Source organism: Siniperca chuatsi, linkage group LG2 (genome assembly GCF_020085105.1).
Source record: "Siniperca chuatsi isolate FFG_IHB_CAS linkage group LG2, ASM2008510v1, whole genome shotgun sequence".
Lineage (NCBI taxonomy): Eukaryota > Metazoa > Chordata > Actinopteri > Centrarchiformes > Sinipercidae > Siniperca > Siniperca chuatsi.
The window spans coordinates 35,382,424-35,402,291 of record NC_058043.1 but is presented as its reverse complement, the minus strand read 5'-3'; the positions used below and the strand labels follow the sequence as shown (position 1 = coordinate 35,402,291).

Genomic DNA, 19,868 nt, shown 5'->3' with positions numbered 1-19,868 from the left:
GACGTATATACAGTATGACGTGAAAATGGTTATCCCTGCCAAAATACAGGGGGGTCGGTCGCTGGCAACTTACCCCCGGCTTCATCTTCCCTTGGTAGCCCACTAAAGAATCTACATTGCGACGTGGCAAACAAAGATGCATTCTGTGTACAGTGACATCACATTTTACTCTCCATCTTACAGCACCTCCTCCTCCCCCTCCTCAACCAGCTGTGAGGCCCATAACTCCAAGGAACTTCATACCAAGGTTGCATTACTTGGTATTTAATAATTGGGTACATTATTATATATATATTTATATATATATATGGTATTAGGACATTAGCAGTCAGTGTAACTTTGAAGTTTCCTAACAATAAATATTCTTTTCTTTCAGATCTAACAGTGGCATAGAACACAGTGTAGGTATTATAATAGTAGTGACCAGTATAATCCATCTTATCTTCATTTTGTGTGTTACTGTCACACAGCTGTAGAAAGCTACAAGATCTGCAAATACTTCCCCATTACAATGTTTAAAAGTAATATTTCTTTTTAATTGCTGCTCATTAGGTATCCGTGTATTTCAGATTTAAGACCTGTATATCCAACCAACATAACTAAATTTGACAATTGCAAGCGCCGATGTCTATGTCATGCCTTTGGAACCCCAAAATGTAGACTGACGGAAGGAGCTGCATCAGCAAATGAACTGATGATGATGAGCTGAGATAAGTGAAGTATTCTTGGATTGAGATTTCAAGCAGGTCTGGCTCTGTTTGTGATGTTAATCCTCAACCAGCCACCGTGTGCTGTACACTCGACTCGAGTTGCAACTTTTCAAAGTTAGACGGAGCTTCAGACTCTGACATACATCAGTACTGCATATGTTAGACAGCTAAGCAATGTTAGTAGCTAATATTAGCAGCATAAAGCTAACATTTTTATTTATGCAACACAGCAAACATGAGCTTGTTTGAAAAGCTTGAACATTTTGTAAGCAAAAACTCAACAGAATTAAAAACACTGGGGACTGCCTTGAGCTTGCTGAGCCTGTAGTTTCCCACAGTTACCACTAAATGTTACTAAAGAGCCAGATTTAACAAATAGTGCCTTTCAGTATAGTTAAATAATTAGAGACTGTCATCTGAAGACTCAGTATGCTCTAATAGAATTCTGTCTTTTCTCAGCTCATGAATCTCACGTCTCCTGATGTCAGCTTGTTTCAGGAAGACTGATCAGAGGGCTCTACATGCAATGGTTTTGTACTCTTATTCATCTTACTTGATCTTTTTATGTATTATCTGTCATTTTTTCTATCCTTTTGTAATTCAATCATTTTTATTGTCTATTTGGTATATATTACATTGAACACGGATTCTAAGGCTGAGCCAGTGTAAAGCACTCTTAACCTTATGTATAAAATGTGTTCAACAAATAAATGTGCCGTGCTGTGTCACTTCAAACCTTGAGCTGTTTATTGTGGACCTGCTTGAGTGTAGAGGAACTTCATAATTCATGAATATTCTTGTTAGAAATATTGCTTATAATATTAATTTTACAATATTATAACATTACTCATTCAACTAAACTAGTACACAACATGCAGCATAGCTTTTACTGGTTATCATTAAACCTTATTTTTTGTAACATGTGAAATGATGGTCCCATAAACACACTCACTGGGGATATTATACAGTATGTGAAACTGTCAGACAATATAGGGGAATCTATTTTTCTTCATTTAACAAAACAACAACAAGATATTAAGAGGTTTAAATACAACAGTAAATTATAGTAAAATTAGATGGAAAACAATATTTTTATAAATTAGGTAAGGTTTTAAGTTTTTAAGTTTTTTAAGCAGCTTATTATTTGACTGCTTGGTTGTTAATTGTAACCTTATTTGGTACACCGTAAAAAATAAATGATTCTTACTGGTCATCAGCAAAATAAATGACAACAACAGTTCAGATATCGAGCAGTTGCTCCTCAGTTCTCCTTCTCTGCCCACCCAGAATCTGAGGGGCATCCAGCATTTCTTCACTGCTGCAACATGTTCTCCTGCTCAGACCATGGAGGAGCTGCTGGAGAAAAACTAACAGAAAAACAAGAGATTTCATTAAAGGCAAAAACCTGACCCTGTAGTGACATCCCAGAGCTATTCCAAATGTATATTTTTTAAAAGCCTGTTAAGCCAAGAACCAAACATACTGCACTGAGGAAAGGGATATTCACAGCAGACAGAACAAATCCCAAGGCCATGGGGAAGAAGGACCTATAGAGAGAAACAAAACAGTGTGATGGGAAAACCTCTCTTTGCATCATGGCTTCCTCTGGAAAAGTGCTGTTTCATGTTTTAATGTTGAAATGCTATATCACATCCATTACAATCTGATGTGATCATTTACAGCATGCGATACAGAAGAATTACTGCAATGACATTACCAGCATCAACAAACTATCAAAACTACATTGGCATTGTATTAATTTCACTGTAGCCTATACTTCAGTAACTGCATATGGCGGTTATTATGTAGATTTATTATTCAGATCATGGTGTTCCCAAATCAAACTGGCAACATTAGCAGAAAAACACAATCAGACCTTTAGTATCTCCACAAACATAAAGTCAACTGTAAAAGCCACCATCTTTGTGATCACAGCATCATCAACAGAAAAATGAAATCATTAAATTAAATTGAGGTAGACTAAGTATAAACTGGAGAAACAAAAATGTTAACATGATCAGCTGTTCACAGTACGAGACAAAATAAAATTAGTTTTTATAATTTTTTGAGACAAAAATTAATTTGAAGTCTTTTTCTCAGAAACACTCTAAATGGACTTACCTGAATAAAAGTACAAAGCCATAACTCTCCACCAGCATTCCAATAATTGGCCAACGGCACAACACCAGAGACACGCCTCCCAGGAAGAATAAAGAACCTCGAAACTTGTGTCTTTGGAAGAAGAACTGAGCTGTCCTCCTGATGCCGATGATGAACGTCAAACCAGTCAGAAACAGGATCTATAAAGAGGGCAATAAAAAAATGAGAGGAACTATTAAACACATTCTCACACTATAAAAAATGTTTTCTTTTGCTATCTGTGTTCTTTTTCCAAACCTATCTTTTAACTAATTCTTCCTACTTAATCAAAAGGCCTTGAGTGCCTAATCATGCAAAACTCCAATTGCATTTTCTTTGCTGTCCAGCAGGCGTTGCTGATGTATTCATGATTAGCCAATTAACTTTCTTGCTGAACTGTAGGAAGATGTGGAAGATGTCTCTGAGATAACATGAATTGATAAAATACCTTCTTCCTCTGAGGATTCACCTTTAAAACATTTATTGCTTTGTCTTCTTACTATGTACTAACCATATGACTTAGAAAAAATACTACTGGTTGAAGTGACTGTATTGTATTATCAACTTTTGAATATTGTATTTTCCTAGTGCCGGCATGTTAAAAAAAAAGGCAACAACATTTCCATCTTGGATGCTCCTATGGTAGATAAAACATGATAGAGTGCCCTCTACAGTGGCCCAGTGTGTAATAAAACATGATAAAGTGCCCTCTAGGGTGCCCTTCCAGAACTCAAGAAATTAATCGTGGCACAGTTTATTATTAAGTATTTGCATCTATTTGTTTTCATTTAAATAATCATATTTTCAAAATGTAATTATTCAAATTCCTTAGAATCAGCATAAATCTGCTATTTGTGATTACAATCAGTTGAAACGCATGAACGTGGTTTAAATATGGCTAGCTGTGGAACAAGCAAGACTCAATTGGTTAAAATGTATGAGATTGGTTTACATATACATTTTTGGAAATCGAATTGTTTAGAAGCGGAATAGTTCTCTCCGCCATCTCACCTCAGAGCAAACAACGGGTTCGACTCTTTTCAATGACTCGAAATTGTATGAGTCACTCACTGAAGAGTGTCGGGTTTCCAAGTCACTCCGAGCTTGGTGAATCCCCCACTGGTCCCAGTGCCCATAGAACATGCGACACTTCCGCCAGCCGAGCCGGCTGATTTCCGGTTTGGCCCTCCACTAACTTGAATGGGATAAAATGATTTAATCGTGTTGCTCATCCAGACTTTCCAAATGTTATCAGACCGAATGGATACAATTCTGATAGTGAAACTACTGATTGTGTCCGGGAAGTCAGTCCTTATAGATCTATGATCTACGCTCTGCTAATCAGAAATTAAAGACTATTGGATTTCATGATTGATCAATCAGAATCGAGTAGTAGTAAACTACTAAAAAGGAACAAATTAAAATTCATGGATGATTACTGACTGTCGTTGAGTGAGTGATTTGTGCAGCCCAAATCAGACCTTCAGCTCCGGGCATGGAGAGCGAGTACTGAGTTGAAACCAAAGTGATTGCTTTTCTCACAGGGCTAGGTTAATACAGTAATTAACTTGACACAACAATTCCTTGTCGCCGCTGGATCGCAACCGCTTTTTTCCCTGGCTGGATCGCAGCAGCACCAACCCCTCATCGTCGCTGGATCACAGCCGCCTCCTGCCCCGGTTGGGTCGCAGCACGCCACTGAATTCTCTGCTGGATCGCAGCAGTATCCTCCTTTTCTGCCGGAGTGGCAGGCTCTGGGTTCCCGGACATCACTGGTGCCCCATCACTGAGTGTTTCTGATATTGTGTGTGTGTGTTGCCATTTGGTGCACTTTTGTTGTACCTGGTTCCTGTACCCAGTTCCCCGACATTCTTACCGTGAGTTCTGCTTTGGATTCTTTGTCTCCCATGGATCTTGGTTGTATTCTGGATTTTGTATTTTGCCTGCTCCCTATTGGACTTCCCTGTTTCCACCACTACCAGCCGGTAACCCATTTTCCTGTTGCCTGTTGATTACCTGTCTGCCTACCAGTCTGCCTGTACCTGCCTGTAAACCACATCACCCCCAATAAACACGGTAGCCATCCGGCTACTTCACCTCATACTGCTTCCTGGTCATCTGCCTTTGGGTCCACATGCCACTACACAGCACACACGACAGCCTAGACTGCCGGGAGACTTCCCATGATGCATCTCTTTCCTCTCTCCTTCTCTCCCTCTCCATCTGTATGCATTTTTATCCCATTACTGCATGTTACTAAGTCGACATCTTCTCTCTCCCGTAGTTTTGTGCTTTCTCGTTTCTCTCCTCTCTCCTTCTGTCGCTTTCAGCAGGTATTTCTGCCTCCGGAGCTGCAGAGTCTGGATCTGTGGTTGTGGGCCACCTGCTGCCCCCATTTTCCTGCTCGACAACTGCTACTACAGTTGTTTATATTGGCCTTGTTACTATTATTGTCATTATTATTCCTAAGACTATCATTCCTATTATTATTACTTTATTAATATTAATATTACCACTACCATTACATTATTGCTATTTTAAAAGTCTAGGTGGAATTTGCATTGTGCTTGCTTTTCCCCCACCCCCTCTTCTCTCTCTCTCTGTCTCACTCTCTCCTTCTCAAAACCTAGCATGGCAGCAGCAGATGGCCGCCCACCCTTGAGTCTGGTTCTGTCCAAGGTTTCTGCCTGTTAAAAGGAAATATTTTCTTGCCAATATCGCTAAGTGCTTGCTCATGGTGGGATTTGTTGGGTCTCTGTAAATAATATTATAAAGAGTACAGTCTAGACCTGCTCTATAGAAAAAGTGCAATGAGATAACTTCTATTATGAATTGGCGCTATATAAGTAAAACTAAATTGAACTGAATTAAATTAAAATTTATTCATATGGATTAATAATTACGGGGAACCACCCTGGGATCAGGGACCAATAACCAAAAAATGCTGATATTAAAGTACTTTCTTACATTAATAAGGTGGGCAGTGAAGGGTGAATTCGAGCACTGACCATCACAACCAGCTTTTATTGCAACATATAAATATTATAAAGAGTACGGTCTAGACTTGCTCTATAGGAAAAGTGCAATGAGATAACTTCTGTTATGAATTGGCGCTATATAAATAAAATTTAATTGAATTGAACACATACACAAAATAACCACAGGCAACTGCTTTTTAAATGTACAATAGAATTGATTTAACTGTAGCACTGATTAACAATCAACAACTTCAGCCAAAGCCACTATCATCTACTCTAAACACATTAAGCATACAACAATCATCATGTAAAGTGTGGGCATGTGTGTGTGTGTGTGTGTAGGTGTATGACAACCACCCACGTTGTCACGCTCTGATCCAACATGGTAGGCAGGCCTGCGAAACTCAATCGAAAGGGTACGAACCAAAATTGCTTGTCCTTAAGATGGCATGGAACGTAGCCATGCTTTCAGCTGTTACTCTCACAGAAATCATACATCATTACAGAAACGTGCGATGTCTGATGAAAAAGTGCAGTATGTCTGTGAGCCGAAGGACGTACTTTTCTCCGCCCAACGGCAGTATGTGTGTGATATGTTGGGCTTTTACTGGTGGCCTCTGCTTGGTTGTCACAGCACGCTGAAAATAACTGGATCTGGGCAGAAAATTTTCCGCGCAGTTGGGTGGCTCTAGAATGGATTATGTCAGCAAAAATTTGCTTAGGTGGGTTGACAAAACTTTGTCCTGATTTGTCATAGTGTGAACGTTTTTATAATTCTTTTCAATATTCACATTCTTTTCTGGTTAATAATGACATTTTTGAACCAATGTGGCAACGCTGCTCAAGTAGCTAGAAGGCTTCTTGACCAGGCTGGTCGGTTGCTTGCAATTTTCAGGAACTTTAATTCAGTAGTTGATATTGATTTATAATACTTCTACTTCTACTCCACTACATTTCAAAGGGAAGTTCAGTATTTCACTTTTCACTGCACTACATTTATTTGACATCTAGAGTTACTAGTTAGTTTGCAGAGTAAAGCAACACTAAAGAATACTTATATGAACAATTGATTAAATGACTATGCGTAATGTGAAAGATGTCGCTCATAATGACCACTAAATTATCCCCAAAGGTTGTGAACTGATGTTTTTGTCTTTGAATGATGATATGATGATGTGATGGTGACACTGAGCAGATGTGTGTGGCGTGAAAGTTTACTCACATTTCCAAAGGCCAGCAAGACAGAGTCAAAGTACAGCAGAACACCAAAGAGCAGGAAAAATAAACCGAATCCCATCAGACCAATACCAATCTCTGGAAGATACACAGGCAAGAAAATCAGCTCATTTGCTCAAAAAGTTCAAATACTTTTTCTATATAATAATAACTAATAAATCATTTCATTTGGGGATAGATGTGTTGATAGAGTATGAAATCAGTCCTCAACGGGCAAAAGAAAATTACTTTTAGCCATCTGGGTTAAAGCATGTTACAAATATTCTTAATCTACAAAAGTCATCCTGTCCTCTCCAGGATTTCAGAGGGCTGCAGAGCTGTCCTAACCTGCAGCTCTATGGCTTTGATACACACATAGTACTTGTTAGTAGGATACATTCAGTGTTGGCTTTGGTCTTTTCATGGGATTTGTTGATAATTTAAAACAATAAACAAACAAAACAACATATTACCAGCCTTATTCATTAAAATCAGAGTCCATTGCTGATGGGTGCATGATGTATGCTGTGGTGGAATTGTCCCAGTGCCCATGTTGCACAGGCTAAGCAATGATAGCAAAAAAATCAACAGCCAAAGCAGTCTGCTTGCATGGCCAAAAACGAATCAGTCAACCATCGTTGTCATTTGTGTGATGGTCATTTTTTTGCGATCCAGAGTCTAGCTACTGAGAAAACCATAAGACAGCTTCATTCATTATATTTCACAGTAGAATAGCATGTCATTCACAGGGCTGTAGCCAGGATTTTATATATTCTGAGGTCATGCAAGCAAAGTCTGTGTTTTTAACTGTAGAATGTAATCCCTCCAGGTTACTAAACCCTCCCAACTCCTAGAAAAGAATACAGAGGACATCAGTGTCTCATTAACTGTCATTATAATAATTATTATATTAGCCGGGCTCAATTAGAAAAATTCTCTGAAGAATTCTGGTGAGTTTATGAGTTTTTGAATAAGTAACAATGAATAAGAAAACATAATTGACAAATTAAGTTATTCTAAATATATAAACCATTTTAAGGAGACTTCATTTTTAGGTAGATTTTTAGTATTTTAGGGGAAATATCTAAGCTTTCTCCTTGCATGTTTCAGTATATTGAAGCATATTGGACACAATGAATTATGGGTAGTCTGAATCATGACAAGGGGTGCTTTTCATTAGGTTAACGTGTCTCCTCGCTTCCCTCACTCGCTTCCTTTCCTCACGTCTCAGTTCCTCCCAGCGAGGATGTGAGAGAGATGCGAGGAAGAGGCACGAGGACGGAGGAGTCGAAGCTGCCAAATGAAAAATCCTTGGTTCTATAGCATCAGTTACAAATGATGTGCTGCACAGCTGCATCACCTGTCAAACCAACTGGTACGAATGTCCACAGAACCTATAAAAGTCTTACATATACAAGAGGCTTTTATTATATGTAAATTGTTTAACACAGCTGATTAATAATAATAATAATAAAACTTTATTTATAGAGCACTTAGCAAAACAAAGTACAAAGTGCTTCATAACAAGAGAAATAAAATACCACAGTGAATGACGAGATATAAAGAAATAAAATACACAAAAGCAATAAAATAATCAGGCAGTTCAGGTAAAATCAGGATCTGTTTTCAGATAAAATGTGTTTTGAGAAGAGACTTAAACAAAGACTCTGACTCAGACAACCTCATTTCTTTGTTAGTAGTATTATTACTGTTGTTGATTTTCATCATCATTTAATAGTCCTTTTAAATCTTCTAATTCATGTACAGATCAGTGTCATTTGATATGATTACCTAGGCTATTTATTTACTTGCATCATTGTTGCACAATAATACACCACATAAAGCGTGTATGTCGATTGTATTGGAAAATAAAAAACAAACTTCTGCTTTGTGTGATGCCACGACACTTTGCAGTTAAATGGTCCTGTATATTCTACAGTGTTAGATTTATCACACACCAGGAGATGGCGCATTATATTGCATCTCACCATGTAACTGTGTTGTATTATATTATCTGTACACATGTGGAGGTGCGGTATCTATACGTCACGCCACTTGATAAAAGACTTCCGCGTAGGATACATCTGTGTTTCCTCACTCTAGGCTCCTCCAGAAGCCTCCTCTCTCCTCGAGGTGCATTTAAGGGATTGGAAGATCCTCCATGATGGTGGACAGGGAATGATTTCCGGGTCACGGGAGGAGAGAGGACGCAAGGAAGCATTAGTTTAGCACCCAAGGTGTGCATGGAGCTGTGATGACTGATGTGATGTAGCTCTGACATGTCATCTTTGGAGGCCTGCTGTTGGCTGATTCAGTGCTTGAGGGAGGGCATTGTGGGTAGACATAGTTGTAGTCCTTATTTTACAACACTTACAGTCAGCACTGAAGAGTCATGCTAAAAGTCACTTTCAGCTTGTAACAGCAACTCTTCAGCTTCTTTATACAAAGCTGCTCAGTTTCTTTTACTACAATTGTTTTGACTCATTAGGTAAAAATCAGGACCACTCTGAAGACCATTTCTTAGAAGTTTTAAACATACCAGCACTGCTCATTTATTCAACACAGTTCCTCAAAGTGATTCTGTGGCGCTCATATATAAGCCTGGACTGGTTGAACTGAAGGTGAATTTACACTCTCTTATTATCCTGTAGTCTTTTACCTTGAGATGCAATGCTTCCACAAGCACACCTGTGTATTGTGAAATTGCTGCTCTGTGCTCCATGACTCAATCAGATGACACTTTAGAAGAAAGCAACAGTGCAACACTTACTCTGGAACTCTGTGATGGCCACCATGGTAATCCCTGATGTCTTCCCTCCTCTTCTCGCTGGCTGTGTTTCTCTGTGACTGTCAGAAACAAATGAATCATTTCCTTTTCTCAGCTGTGACCTTTGTGCTTTGATGTTGTCAGTGTGTGAGGTGAACATTAACCAGAGCAGGTGCACACTGAGCCCCTGTAATGAACACTGTGGATTCCCAGGTAAAGGGTTAACTACCTGAGTGATGTCATCAGCCATTCAAAGACATTGAATGCATTTATCCCTTATCTGGTGTTTGGACTCCTGGACACCTCAGACTGTCTTTAAAACTTCTGACTGCTGGGTTTGGCATTCCTGAGCACCTAATACAAATCTTGGGCCATTGGTTCTCCCAAGCTTCCCCACACATGGTACCCAACACAGCGAGTCAAGCCTCCCATACAATCTTTTTGTTTCATCAATAAATCTTTTAAATGTACCTCGTTGATAGTATGTCCTTGCTAGTGAATTGGAGCTATCTAGCAGACAAACGCTAAAAATAAGTCCAACGAGTCAGAAACATGAGCAGTCAGACGATAAGAAAAGTTGGAAAGAAACCTTCCAGACAGACATGAATGGTAAAATTATTACCCAAACCATCCTACTGTAGGTTACAGACCAACATTTTGTGTTTTGTTTCTGGTGTTTTGCCATTGGGAAGCAGTCTGTCAGCAGCAGCTCAACTTAAATTAACTTTCACACATATCACACAGTTCCTGTGTACAGAATCTGCTATACATACATATACATATATATAAACAACAAGTAGATTTCTTTTCAGTAGTTTTTAGTGGAGGAATAAGTCTCAATGCTAGTGTTTCATAATATACAGAATGTTTTATAAATCCATCTACAGAGTTTCAGGAGCAGCACCGCACCTCAATCGTGCCACTTTCGGCATTCCCATAAATACCCTCCAAACCCTCTCCTCCTCTTTCGAGATTGTGTCCCCCCCTCGTTTCTTTCTCCTATTTCTTCCCCTCCTTCCTGCTCTCCGTGTGGGCCTGGGGGGGTCCATCGTGGCCGGGTGCTATTCCCCACCGAAGCACACAACGCAGCAACAGACCAAAGAAGTACAAGGGTTTTAGCTTTGCTTATAATCTTTCATTTTTGTTAATAAATCATTTAAACGGATCTTGTTGATGGTGTGGTCCTTGCTAATAAAACTGTGTATGATCATTTGTAAATGGTAAATTATTGTGATCACAAATACAACCTGTCCTCAATAAATGACTGACTGTCCATTTCCTCATCTAAGCTTTGATATGAAAGAATCCAGTCTGTCTTTGTTTTTGCACTTTATTCATTCAGACATACAGAATATAATAAAGACTGTAGAATATTATCAGGGAGCTTATTGGTAATGACGTGGCTGGACAGTTAACCTCAGTAGTCTTTTTGGCAGTGAACTTCATCATCATCAACAAGTGGATTAAAATAACAGCAGTAAATATATCATCATTTCAGGCAGCGAGACATGTTTTATCATACAAAATACTGTGATGAATTTAGAAGCATCTAGAGAAACACATTATTTGTATACATTCACTTTATTGCAAGGTTTTCTGAAAGCAAGCATATTATTTGTCTCTTTTTATCATTTGCATAGTTTAAGCAATTTGTCTATTTACCCCAAAGTAGCAATAGTTACATGTGATAGTAGGATATACTGTAACTGAAATCCAAAATATTATATACATTGACAAATGTGTATAATGTATATATTCTTTATTTTCATCATCCACAAATGCTACATCTAGTATCAAATATTGGACACCACCTTTTGGCTGTCATTTCTTAACACATCAGATTCCAAGTAATCCAAAAATATCTATGTTCTGCTCCTTCAAACAATCATCAAGAGCAATAAAATAAAAACAAAGTCTTCTTTGTGAAAAATGCAAAACGTAATTGAGTGTAAAAATTGATCCTGTCAACTTGTCATCGAATATCCATGCATCTAAAAAAATATGTACTGCCTCTTTTGAATGTATTCCCTTTCTAAAAAAAACTTAAAAGAAGAAAATATAGAAGTATTCTCTTAAATTCTTGTTTTGTTTTTGCGTAGTGAGAGCTGTTAACTGCTTTCCGCATACAATTCCATTTTCTGTAACATATTGTCTCTGAATCTCTGAGTATGGACATACAATAGCTTTCTACAAAGACAAGTCACTTGAGACAAAGACAAGACACTTGAACATTGAAGTGTGTAAGGGCAAATTAAAAAAAGCATAAATAACATACACATAACAACGGGGAGGTGTGTGTGTGTCTGTGGTCACGGCGTTCATATCTGGAGGAAGTTGCAATGAAGAGGCACGGCCAAGTGATACCAAAAGATTGTGTTTTTTATCCTGTGAGAACAAGATATTATTTTGGAGCAAGTTTGAACACATTCTGAATTTCTAGTGGGTTTTTTTTAAAATACAGATCACAATGATTTTCTAAGGATGTGTAACATTTGAAGATAGAAAGTGTTTTGGACCTTTATGTGCGACAGACACTGATAAAATTGATTGTTTTCAATTATTTCATAATATTTTGTTAATTTATACATTTTGGTTTCTTCAAAATTAAATTATGAAATAAATGTATTATTTACTTGAGTCATTAAAGTGAGAAATTGTTCATTCATCGTTAAATAATGCATTAATGTCAAAATGTATTATTTAATATTGGCCATTTTGGAGTTCCACTTGCAACTATGTGCAGAATCCTCCAGATTCAAACTCCTTTCTAAGTTGTGTCATTAATATGTCCATTCATCACAACATAGAAAACACACAGACTTCTTTCAGACTTATGGCACTGCATGATTGGATGAAATGTTGGTGGGATATGTTACATGACAGTATTCTCCAGTATATAATTCCTCTCAAATAACTGCATCATTAGCTAACTCCTCATTACACAGACAAGTGTTTTCTAGCAGAGTTACTCTTCTAAGGTCACTTCTATTTTCACTTTCCACATACAACATACCATTTATAAAACACTTCACCAACATACTTAACCTTTATATGTGTGGACAATCACTGGGGGGATTTCTTGAACACTAGATGAAGTCCATTGAATTTGATCCTAAATGCAAAGGGATTTGACCAAATGCAGGAGCAGCACGAAGTAGTTGGTGGTGAGGCGATCGAGTCCCTTCAGGATGCAACTCTGTCTCATATGAATTACATTCATATGCATCTGTCAATGCCAATGTTTTGTGCCAAAACCTAACCACACTTTAACCATTGTGTAGCCATGAGCACAGTACTGAATTGAAAAATGTTAATTCTACCAGGAAAAGGCTTCTGAACTCATATTCACCCTTATAGTTGAGCAATTTCTATCTCTCCTTTTAGGCTTTGTTGTTGCCTCAGACAGATGCTTCTTCACATCTGGGGTAGAAGATTGTGTCACGGCCTGCTGTTTCTTTGAATCAGCTATTGTAAAAGTTGAAATACACATGGTATACCTAAGTATATATTCCACTGCTGGTGTTATGCTCTTTATTTTAATGCTTGGCCCACAACATGAGGGGAAAGCATGTCACTTCCTGTCTGACAGCTGTGGTTTGAACACTTTTGACTGAACTGAAGCATACAGATAACGGGTCCAACCACAGTGTCTGACTATACTCCACCATGCAGATGAGCCAAAATGACCATATACTTCCATAATTCAACCATAATTCCATAATTCAACTGAAAGAAGTTAAGGATTTCAGCTTTACAATCTGACTGGCTTCCACACCAGAGTAAAGTCAACACAGCACAAAGAAGGTCATTATTTCCAATAAAGAGCAGCTGAGCGGGTCCTAGCTGTGCACACTACCTTGATTTTCCTCCAGGTTTTGTGGCAAAAGTTCAACTAAATAGAATTTTGCCCCCCAAATATGCTGACCAGTGGCATTGCAGTATTGACAGCAGGCGGAGGCTATGAAGATGTCTCTTTCAATGTAGAAAATAGTTCAACCTAAATTATGCTTTCTGCCTAGCCGCTAAGGTTTGTGTGATATAAATTTCTTAAACTGTACATGTCTGGGACGATCCGCACAGTCCAAAATTTATGACCATGCAGACTCCTACAAGCATGCCTGCATGTGCGTAGCATGTACAGAACTCTCCAGTTCAGAGTATGTCAGGGACTTTACTCTACGATCCTACAAGAACTTGAGTAAAAACCTCAAGCATGACAGCAAATATTGGAGAGGGTAAGGATACCAGGTTAGAAAACTGATTGTGTTTTATGTATGCCATACTCTGATTCTGATGTAGGACAAGGTGTCGTCTTTAGCAGCTTTGTAAGATGGGCCATGGTTTCCACTCTTCATCTTCGGCTCTGCATCACAACAAAATCTGCGCTCTTGAGTGTTTGGTGTGAAATATGGGTGATCCATCGAAGTGAAACATAATCCAGGTGACATTACGTTTGACCTAATCAAATGTATGTAATGCTAATGGTTGCATATGAGTGTAACTGATAGCAGACGAGGTTGATAGGGTGGGAGTATTGTAGGGGATGGAGGTCTGGGTGAAAGAGACATCACAGTGAGTTCAGAAGGAGAGTGCTCAGCTTTTAACAAAGGATGAGAGGCTTCACTCTTGTTTCGGTCAGTTGTCAAAGTGTAAGAATATGTCATTGTGGGAAAATACCCTCAGTCTGTCACTGAGTCCCACTCCTCACTGGGCCACAAGTCATTGGTGGTTTTTCAAGGTTGATATGGAGATTAGATGAAAATGAACATCCTCCTTTGGCTTTTAGTGTCCAGAAGAATGTTCAATGCCTCTCTGTTGGTTTTAGTGAGACTCCTGTCTACAAGTTGAACTCATTGACGTTCATCCCAAACTCTTTCTCTTATTATCTCTGCAGCTCTTCCTTGTTCATCTGCAGTGTGGGCCTCTCATATGCAGTGTTCCCTTGTGAACTGATCAACATCAAAGCTCAGGTCAGGTCTGACATTATGTCAGATCTGACCAATCATGAGTGTAAAACATCTCATCATCAACATAGTTCATCAGTAATCTTTGTATAATGTGTCCTGAGCTAAATTATATAGAAATATTACACAACGTGAAGCTGGTAAGAGATCTGGAGCCTTCCTTTGTGCCACAGGGCACATGCAGTGGGAGACCGTCGTGAGTTGGATGAATTGGAGTTTGGGAGGGGTGAGGTTACAACTCTTACGTGTCTTTTTGCTCTTGCCTCCTAGGAACCTCCTTTGATAACTTTCCGTGCTTTTGTTGTATCAGTTTAGGTGCTAAAGAACATAAAAGTCATTTGTCTGGGGCCATCTTTATTGTTAAGTTTGTCCAGTGAATTCTCAGAAAGATGCTCCATCAAACTTGACAGCAGCCAGGGCTTGAGCTACAGACAAAAGGAGGCAAAGAAAGACAGGATGAGAGAGATACAAAGATAATACCAGGTTACCTGCATGTCACTGGTTACTATTATGGTGAATAAGTGGAATTCTAACTTTGTAAGCCATTTTAGGAAAGATGTGTTTGTAATCACTGCTACAGTAGGGCAGATTTTTCAAAGGCAGAGCTTCTGTTCCACTGTGACACAACATATTCTGCTACAATGGATGGTATCTACTTAACAGTGACAAAAAATTCTCAACACAAGGTCCAACTTACTTGTTGTCTGAAGTGTTCAACTACATCTCTTGGCCTTCCTCAGTGGATGGAGTTGCTCGGTTGTAATATGAGATGTGGTTGAAATTTTTCGGAAACATCAAGTTGGACCTTGTGTTGAGAGTTTTGAGAATGAACCTTCAAGCTCAGTAAAAAGGATGCTTAGATAGAATTAAGACTTAAGTTTTTTCCACAACAAATTTATGTGCAAGATATTTGCTCAAAACCAAGCAGGTAGTTAATTTCTGTTTTCTCTATTGCTTCTTCACAATTGAGAATGACTTCCGGATGGGAGCCGAAACGTCTTGATTCTGAAAACAGTGTCCAGATGACTACGACTGAAACCTTTTCTACGATAGAACACTCCTGGACGAATGAGGGACTACACCGTCTCTATTGCTTCTTGCAAAACAAAGACAAAAGCGATGGAAAAAAACTCTGAGGTTTTTTCTTCTGAACTTTGGATGTCAGAAATGAATTTGACCAATGGAATCTAGGTCCATTTAACGACATTACAAGTTTGAGGGTGATATGGAGCACTTGGATTAAAAATGGGTCATCTGCATCTTAAACTTATAAACATGAGCACTGCTATTCAAAACCTGTATCGGTCAAACATAATGTATTATATCATAAACCTCAGTAGATGAAATCAGTCCCACAGAGTGAAGCGAGCAGAGGTTCTAAACAGGACAGGGGAAGAAGGGGACTGGTGGACGTGGTGTGGTGAACGGAGACTCACCTTGTATGACTCACACCTTCATGGTGTGGGCGGAGTTGGGGAAGTCAGCAGAGGAAGGGGGAGGGGCCAGGTTGGTCGGGGAGGTGGGGGGACTGGGGGCGCACTGGGCTGGAATGAGATGGAGGGAGGCAGGAGGAGTGAAAAGAGGGAAAAAATGGAAAGAAAAACAAAGAGTGAACCAATCAAAGGGAGAAGTACGGTGAGGTAATTAGGTGAAGAGGAGGGACTCCTGTGCATTCAGACGTGTGACTGTGAAAATACAGACATCTGTGGACTTTCAGGGTAAAGAAAACTGTTAATTTTGGTTTCGCTGGATCACCATGTATCCTTTAAATAAGTGTCCAGAATATGCATGTGAGTCGATAGCACTACTGAACTATGAGTTGATCTGAGACACTGCAATAAGTGTCAAGTAAAAGGAGCTTATGGATACATGTTTGTATTTTTGCTAAGAAGCAGAAATGACATGTCATAAACAAAGATTATGGGTAGTGGACTCAAAATGAAGCTGTAATGCTGCGAGTGAAGAAAAGTCATATTGACTGAAACTGAAGTCAATATGAAACTGAATAACTGATATACTACAGTATATCAATTATTCCATATTCCATTGCTTCTTTTAGAAATTCATTTTAACTATTAACAAGATTACAAGTCCAAAGCTAACAGCTCTGTGAGGCACAGTGATGCTTTGAGCCAAATACTAATGTCAGCATGCAAACATGTTCACAATGATATTAATGTTAATCAGTTCATGTTTACTATTACCATCTAAGTTCAGTGTGTCAGCATGCAACATTTGCCAGTTAGCACTAAACCCAAAGTACAGCTGAGGCTGATGGAAAAGTTAGTTTAGCAGGAATGTGGTCATAAGGCAAAATATACTGCAAAAAATTACATTTTGAACTGATGATGGTGCTAGATGAAAAGTTAGGGCATCACCAAAGCTATTAGAATGTATCCTCTGGGACCCATGAATGTTTACACCAATCTCACAACAATCCATCTACTAGATGTTGAGATATGTCAGTGGATAAGCAAAAACTTTGACCTGCTGGTGGTGCTACATGAAAAGTCATAAGTATTCGTCCTCTGGGGACCTTGAATGTCTGTACAAAATTTCATGTCATTTTTTTTCAATATTTGTCAAGCTATTTCAGTCTGTGTCAGTCATTTTGTGTTGTTTTTGTGATTATGTGATGAACCTCTGGTTATCTGTCTCAGCTCTGCTGAGGACTTGGACTGGAGACTCTCAGTGGGATGTTTTGTTTTTTGCCTACAAGTTTGACACTTTTCATGGTCACTCTGGTCCCACATGTCTGCCTCTCCCTATTTTTTTCCTATTGATTATAAATGATATTTGTTACAGAATTGCTGTCATATAGCTTGCAACATACATACAGGATTGTGCATACAGTTCTACAAAACACAACGGCAAAGAAAAAAACCCAAAACAACACAAACCAATCATTCCTATTGGCTATGATAACATCTTACCAACCTTATTGCTGAGATCTAGAAACACAGCAAACAATTGATTTGGAGGTCAAACTGAATATGAGTGCACCTGAAATCAGTGTCCTGCACAGGGTTACGTTTTACAAACCCTGCACCTGTAAAGTTCAGTACCAGAACTGACCTGTTAATGTAAGACCCATGACCCTAACCCATACCAATGATCAAACAAACTCACAGTTCACTGCTGGCATAGGAAGTCTTTTCACTTGTGTTTCTGCCTGCTTAGACCAACTTGTTGTCAGAGGCGTGACCACTCCAAAATCGTGCCTAAATTATGCACACCTCTCACAGGTAGGCTCATTGATTGTTTAAAAATTCTGACATCTGCACAAAGATTTAATGGATAATGACCTAATGTGCCTTTCTACACAGAGCTGTTCTAAAGGATTCCAAGTTTATGCTGTAAAATCATTTGGAGACCAGTGACCAACTTTTTGACTTTAAGAGTTCCAGTCCTGGTTAATGTGACGACACCATTGGTTACAGGTGGTAACAGTAAGTGCGGTTTAATACTACAGCAACACTCCCTGAACAGCTACTTTTGTCAGAAATACAAAAGGAGAGCAGCTGGCGCATCTGTTTACAGCCAAACAAACTCAATAATAATTGTAACCGCAATCTGAAGCTGTCTTCTCATCTCACTGTTCATGTTCTTGTCCTATTAGACTGAAGAGATGTCACTGAATCCCCAGAGCTCAGCAAATAAGTTGGTGAGTAAAATGATATCATAACCAACAAGACTAATGGCCAAGCCCACAAAAATGACCTATAAAAGCCAGAATTTTCAGTAAATCAATTAAAAAGCCCAAACTTCCACTTATACATTTTCTAACAAGGATAAAGCTCTGTGGGATGTTAAATGTTTTTGCTTGTAAAGATATCCTGGGAGGTTACAGTTTTAGTTTACCAGACCGTGGCAAAATTTGCATCTTAAACGACACACGAAGATCAGCATTAGATTTCAGATGTGAGTTGAATGAATCATGGAGGTATGTGCAGAAATGTGCATGATGTAGTGTATTATGGCTTGTCCTGTGCTGCGTGATCATGGTGAGCAGTTATTGGGAGAGGGTTAGTGACATGGCGATAGTATCGGTGGTAGCCGTGTGGAGAGTCCTCACCGGAGAGAAGGCGGCTGCGACGAGAAGCCTCAGCAGCCAGAGCACAAGAGATCTCAATACGCTTCTCCTGCTCCTGCAACTGCTGCTGTGAGCTGGCTGGAGCTCCACCCTCCACCGGGCCGTCCAGGAGAGGAACCACGTTCTGCAAACTGACAGTGGGTGGATGAAAGGAGACGCAAAGACAAAGACAGAAGAAAGGAGGAGGGAGGTGGTTTTGTTAGTCATAGATAATGACTATGCTACATTTGACAAATATAAAATCATCTGCATAAGGAAACTTTGTATTTTACATTTTTAATATTTATACCTTAATACTTGTATCTGATCTTATATTGCAAGCAAGCGGTTCTATTGCTAAAATGAGCAGTAATGAAGAAAGTTGACAACCCTTCTTGGTTCCTCTGCAATTTAAAAGTAATGGAACCAATGGACTGCTGAGTGATTACAGTTTTTCTCAGTTGCTTTGGCACAATTCTCAAATGATAATGAATATTTTCAAAACAGCAACCTCCAAACCACTGGGCACTTGTTAACAACAGATTTGAATTTCTCATTTTTTAAACAATTTGCAAATGTTTTGACACATCTATGTACAGTTGTCTACAATTTGCACAATGACCAATTGAATATATCTTGCTGATCAAAACTGCTTATGTTGCTTCTCAGTTGAATAGTTGTACTCTCCAAAACATGTAGGAATTATTTCATTGTGTAAGTCATCACATGCACAATAGTTCATTCAGTTGTCAAAATCTGTCAGGCATATATACTCTGAATATCATTACAGTAATATGGATTTTTTGTAACGCCCGCTAAATTGGTAAATGTCAGGTGAAACTTGAACTTCACTAATGAATGGGGAGTTTCTCACATCTTAACATCAACCAATCACACATTCTGTCAAGTTAGTTGACAAAATCCATACTCATGAATAGTACCTAACATATTTATAGAGCTTGACCACAACAGAATAAGTACAATTTCTGAACATGGAGGAACCTGGACAGGTAAATAATGACT

The 19,868-nt window shown here is 38.8% G+C and overlaps 2 protein-coding genes across 21 annotated transcripts in view; both read right to left on the bottom strand.

Annotated features, from left to right (window-relative positions):
• Window positions 1-1,435: 1,435 nt before the first annotated feature.
• golt1a (golgi transport 1A) lies at window positions 1,436-9,960 on the bottom strand. Its single transcript, XM_044175111.1, has 5 exons — window positions 9,813-9,960; window positions 7,050-7,141; window positions 2,832-3,010; window positions 2,194-2,257; window positions 1,436-2,077 (listed from the first exon to the last, which is right to left on the bottom strand). Exons 1-5 carry the CDS (start codon window positions 9,835-9,837, stop codon window positions 2,048-2,050), a joined length of 390 nt encoding a protein of 129 aa, XP_044031046.1. The 5' UTR covers window positions 9,838-9,960; the 3' UTR covers window positions 1,436-2,047.
• A 1,165-nt stretch (window positions 9,961-11,125) lies between these two features.
• The window catches only part of plekha6 (pleckstrin homology domain containing, family A member 6), a 120,250-nt gene continuing 111,507 nt past the window's right edge, over window positions 11,126-19,868 (bottom strand). For 19 of the 20 annotated variants that reach the window (XM_044219355.1, XM_044219492.1, XM_044219365.1 and 16 more), the window contains 3 exons: window positions 18,849-18,997; window positions 16,210-16,317; window positions 11,126-15,198 (listed from right to left, as the gene is read on the bottom strand). In XM_044219355.1, coding sequence (XP_044075290.1) covers window positions 16,220-16,317; window positions 18,849-18,997 — 247 coding nt within the window. In that variant the 3' untranslated portion in view covers window positions 11,126-15,198; window positions 16,210-16,219. Of the gene's footprint in view, window positions 15,199-15,470; window positions 15,579-16,209; window positions 16,318-18,848; window positions 18,998-19,868 lie in introns of all 20 variants that reach the window. The other variant, XR_006380429.1, reaches the window with a different exon arrangement.

Excerpts from the sequence above, each read along its gene's own strand:
- golt1a (XM_044175111.1), bottom strand. The coding sequence starts at position 9,837 with ATGGTGGCCATCACAGAGTTCCAGA. Across the intron at positions 7,142-9,812 it reads GGCCATCACAGAGTTCCAGA|AGATTGGTATTGGTCTGATG; the intron begins GTAAGTGTTGCA and ends TGTATCTTCCAG. Across the intron at positions 3,011-7,049 it reads TCTTGCTGGCCTTTGGAAAT|ATCCTGTTTCTGACTGGTTT; the intron begins GTGAGTAAACTT and ends CCCTCTTTATAG.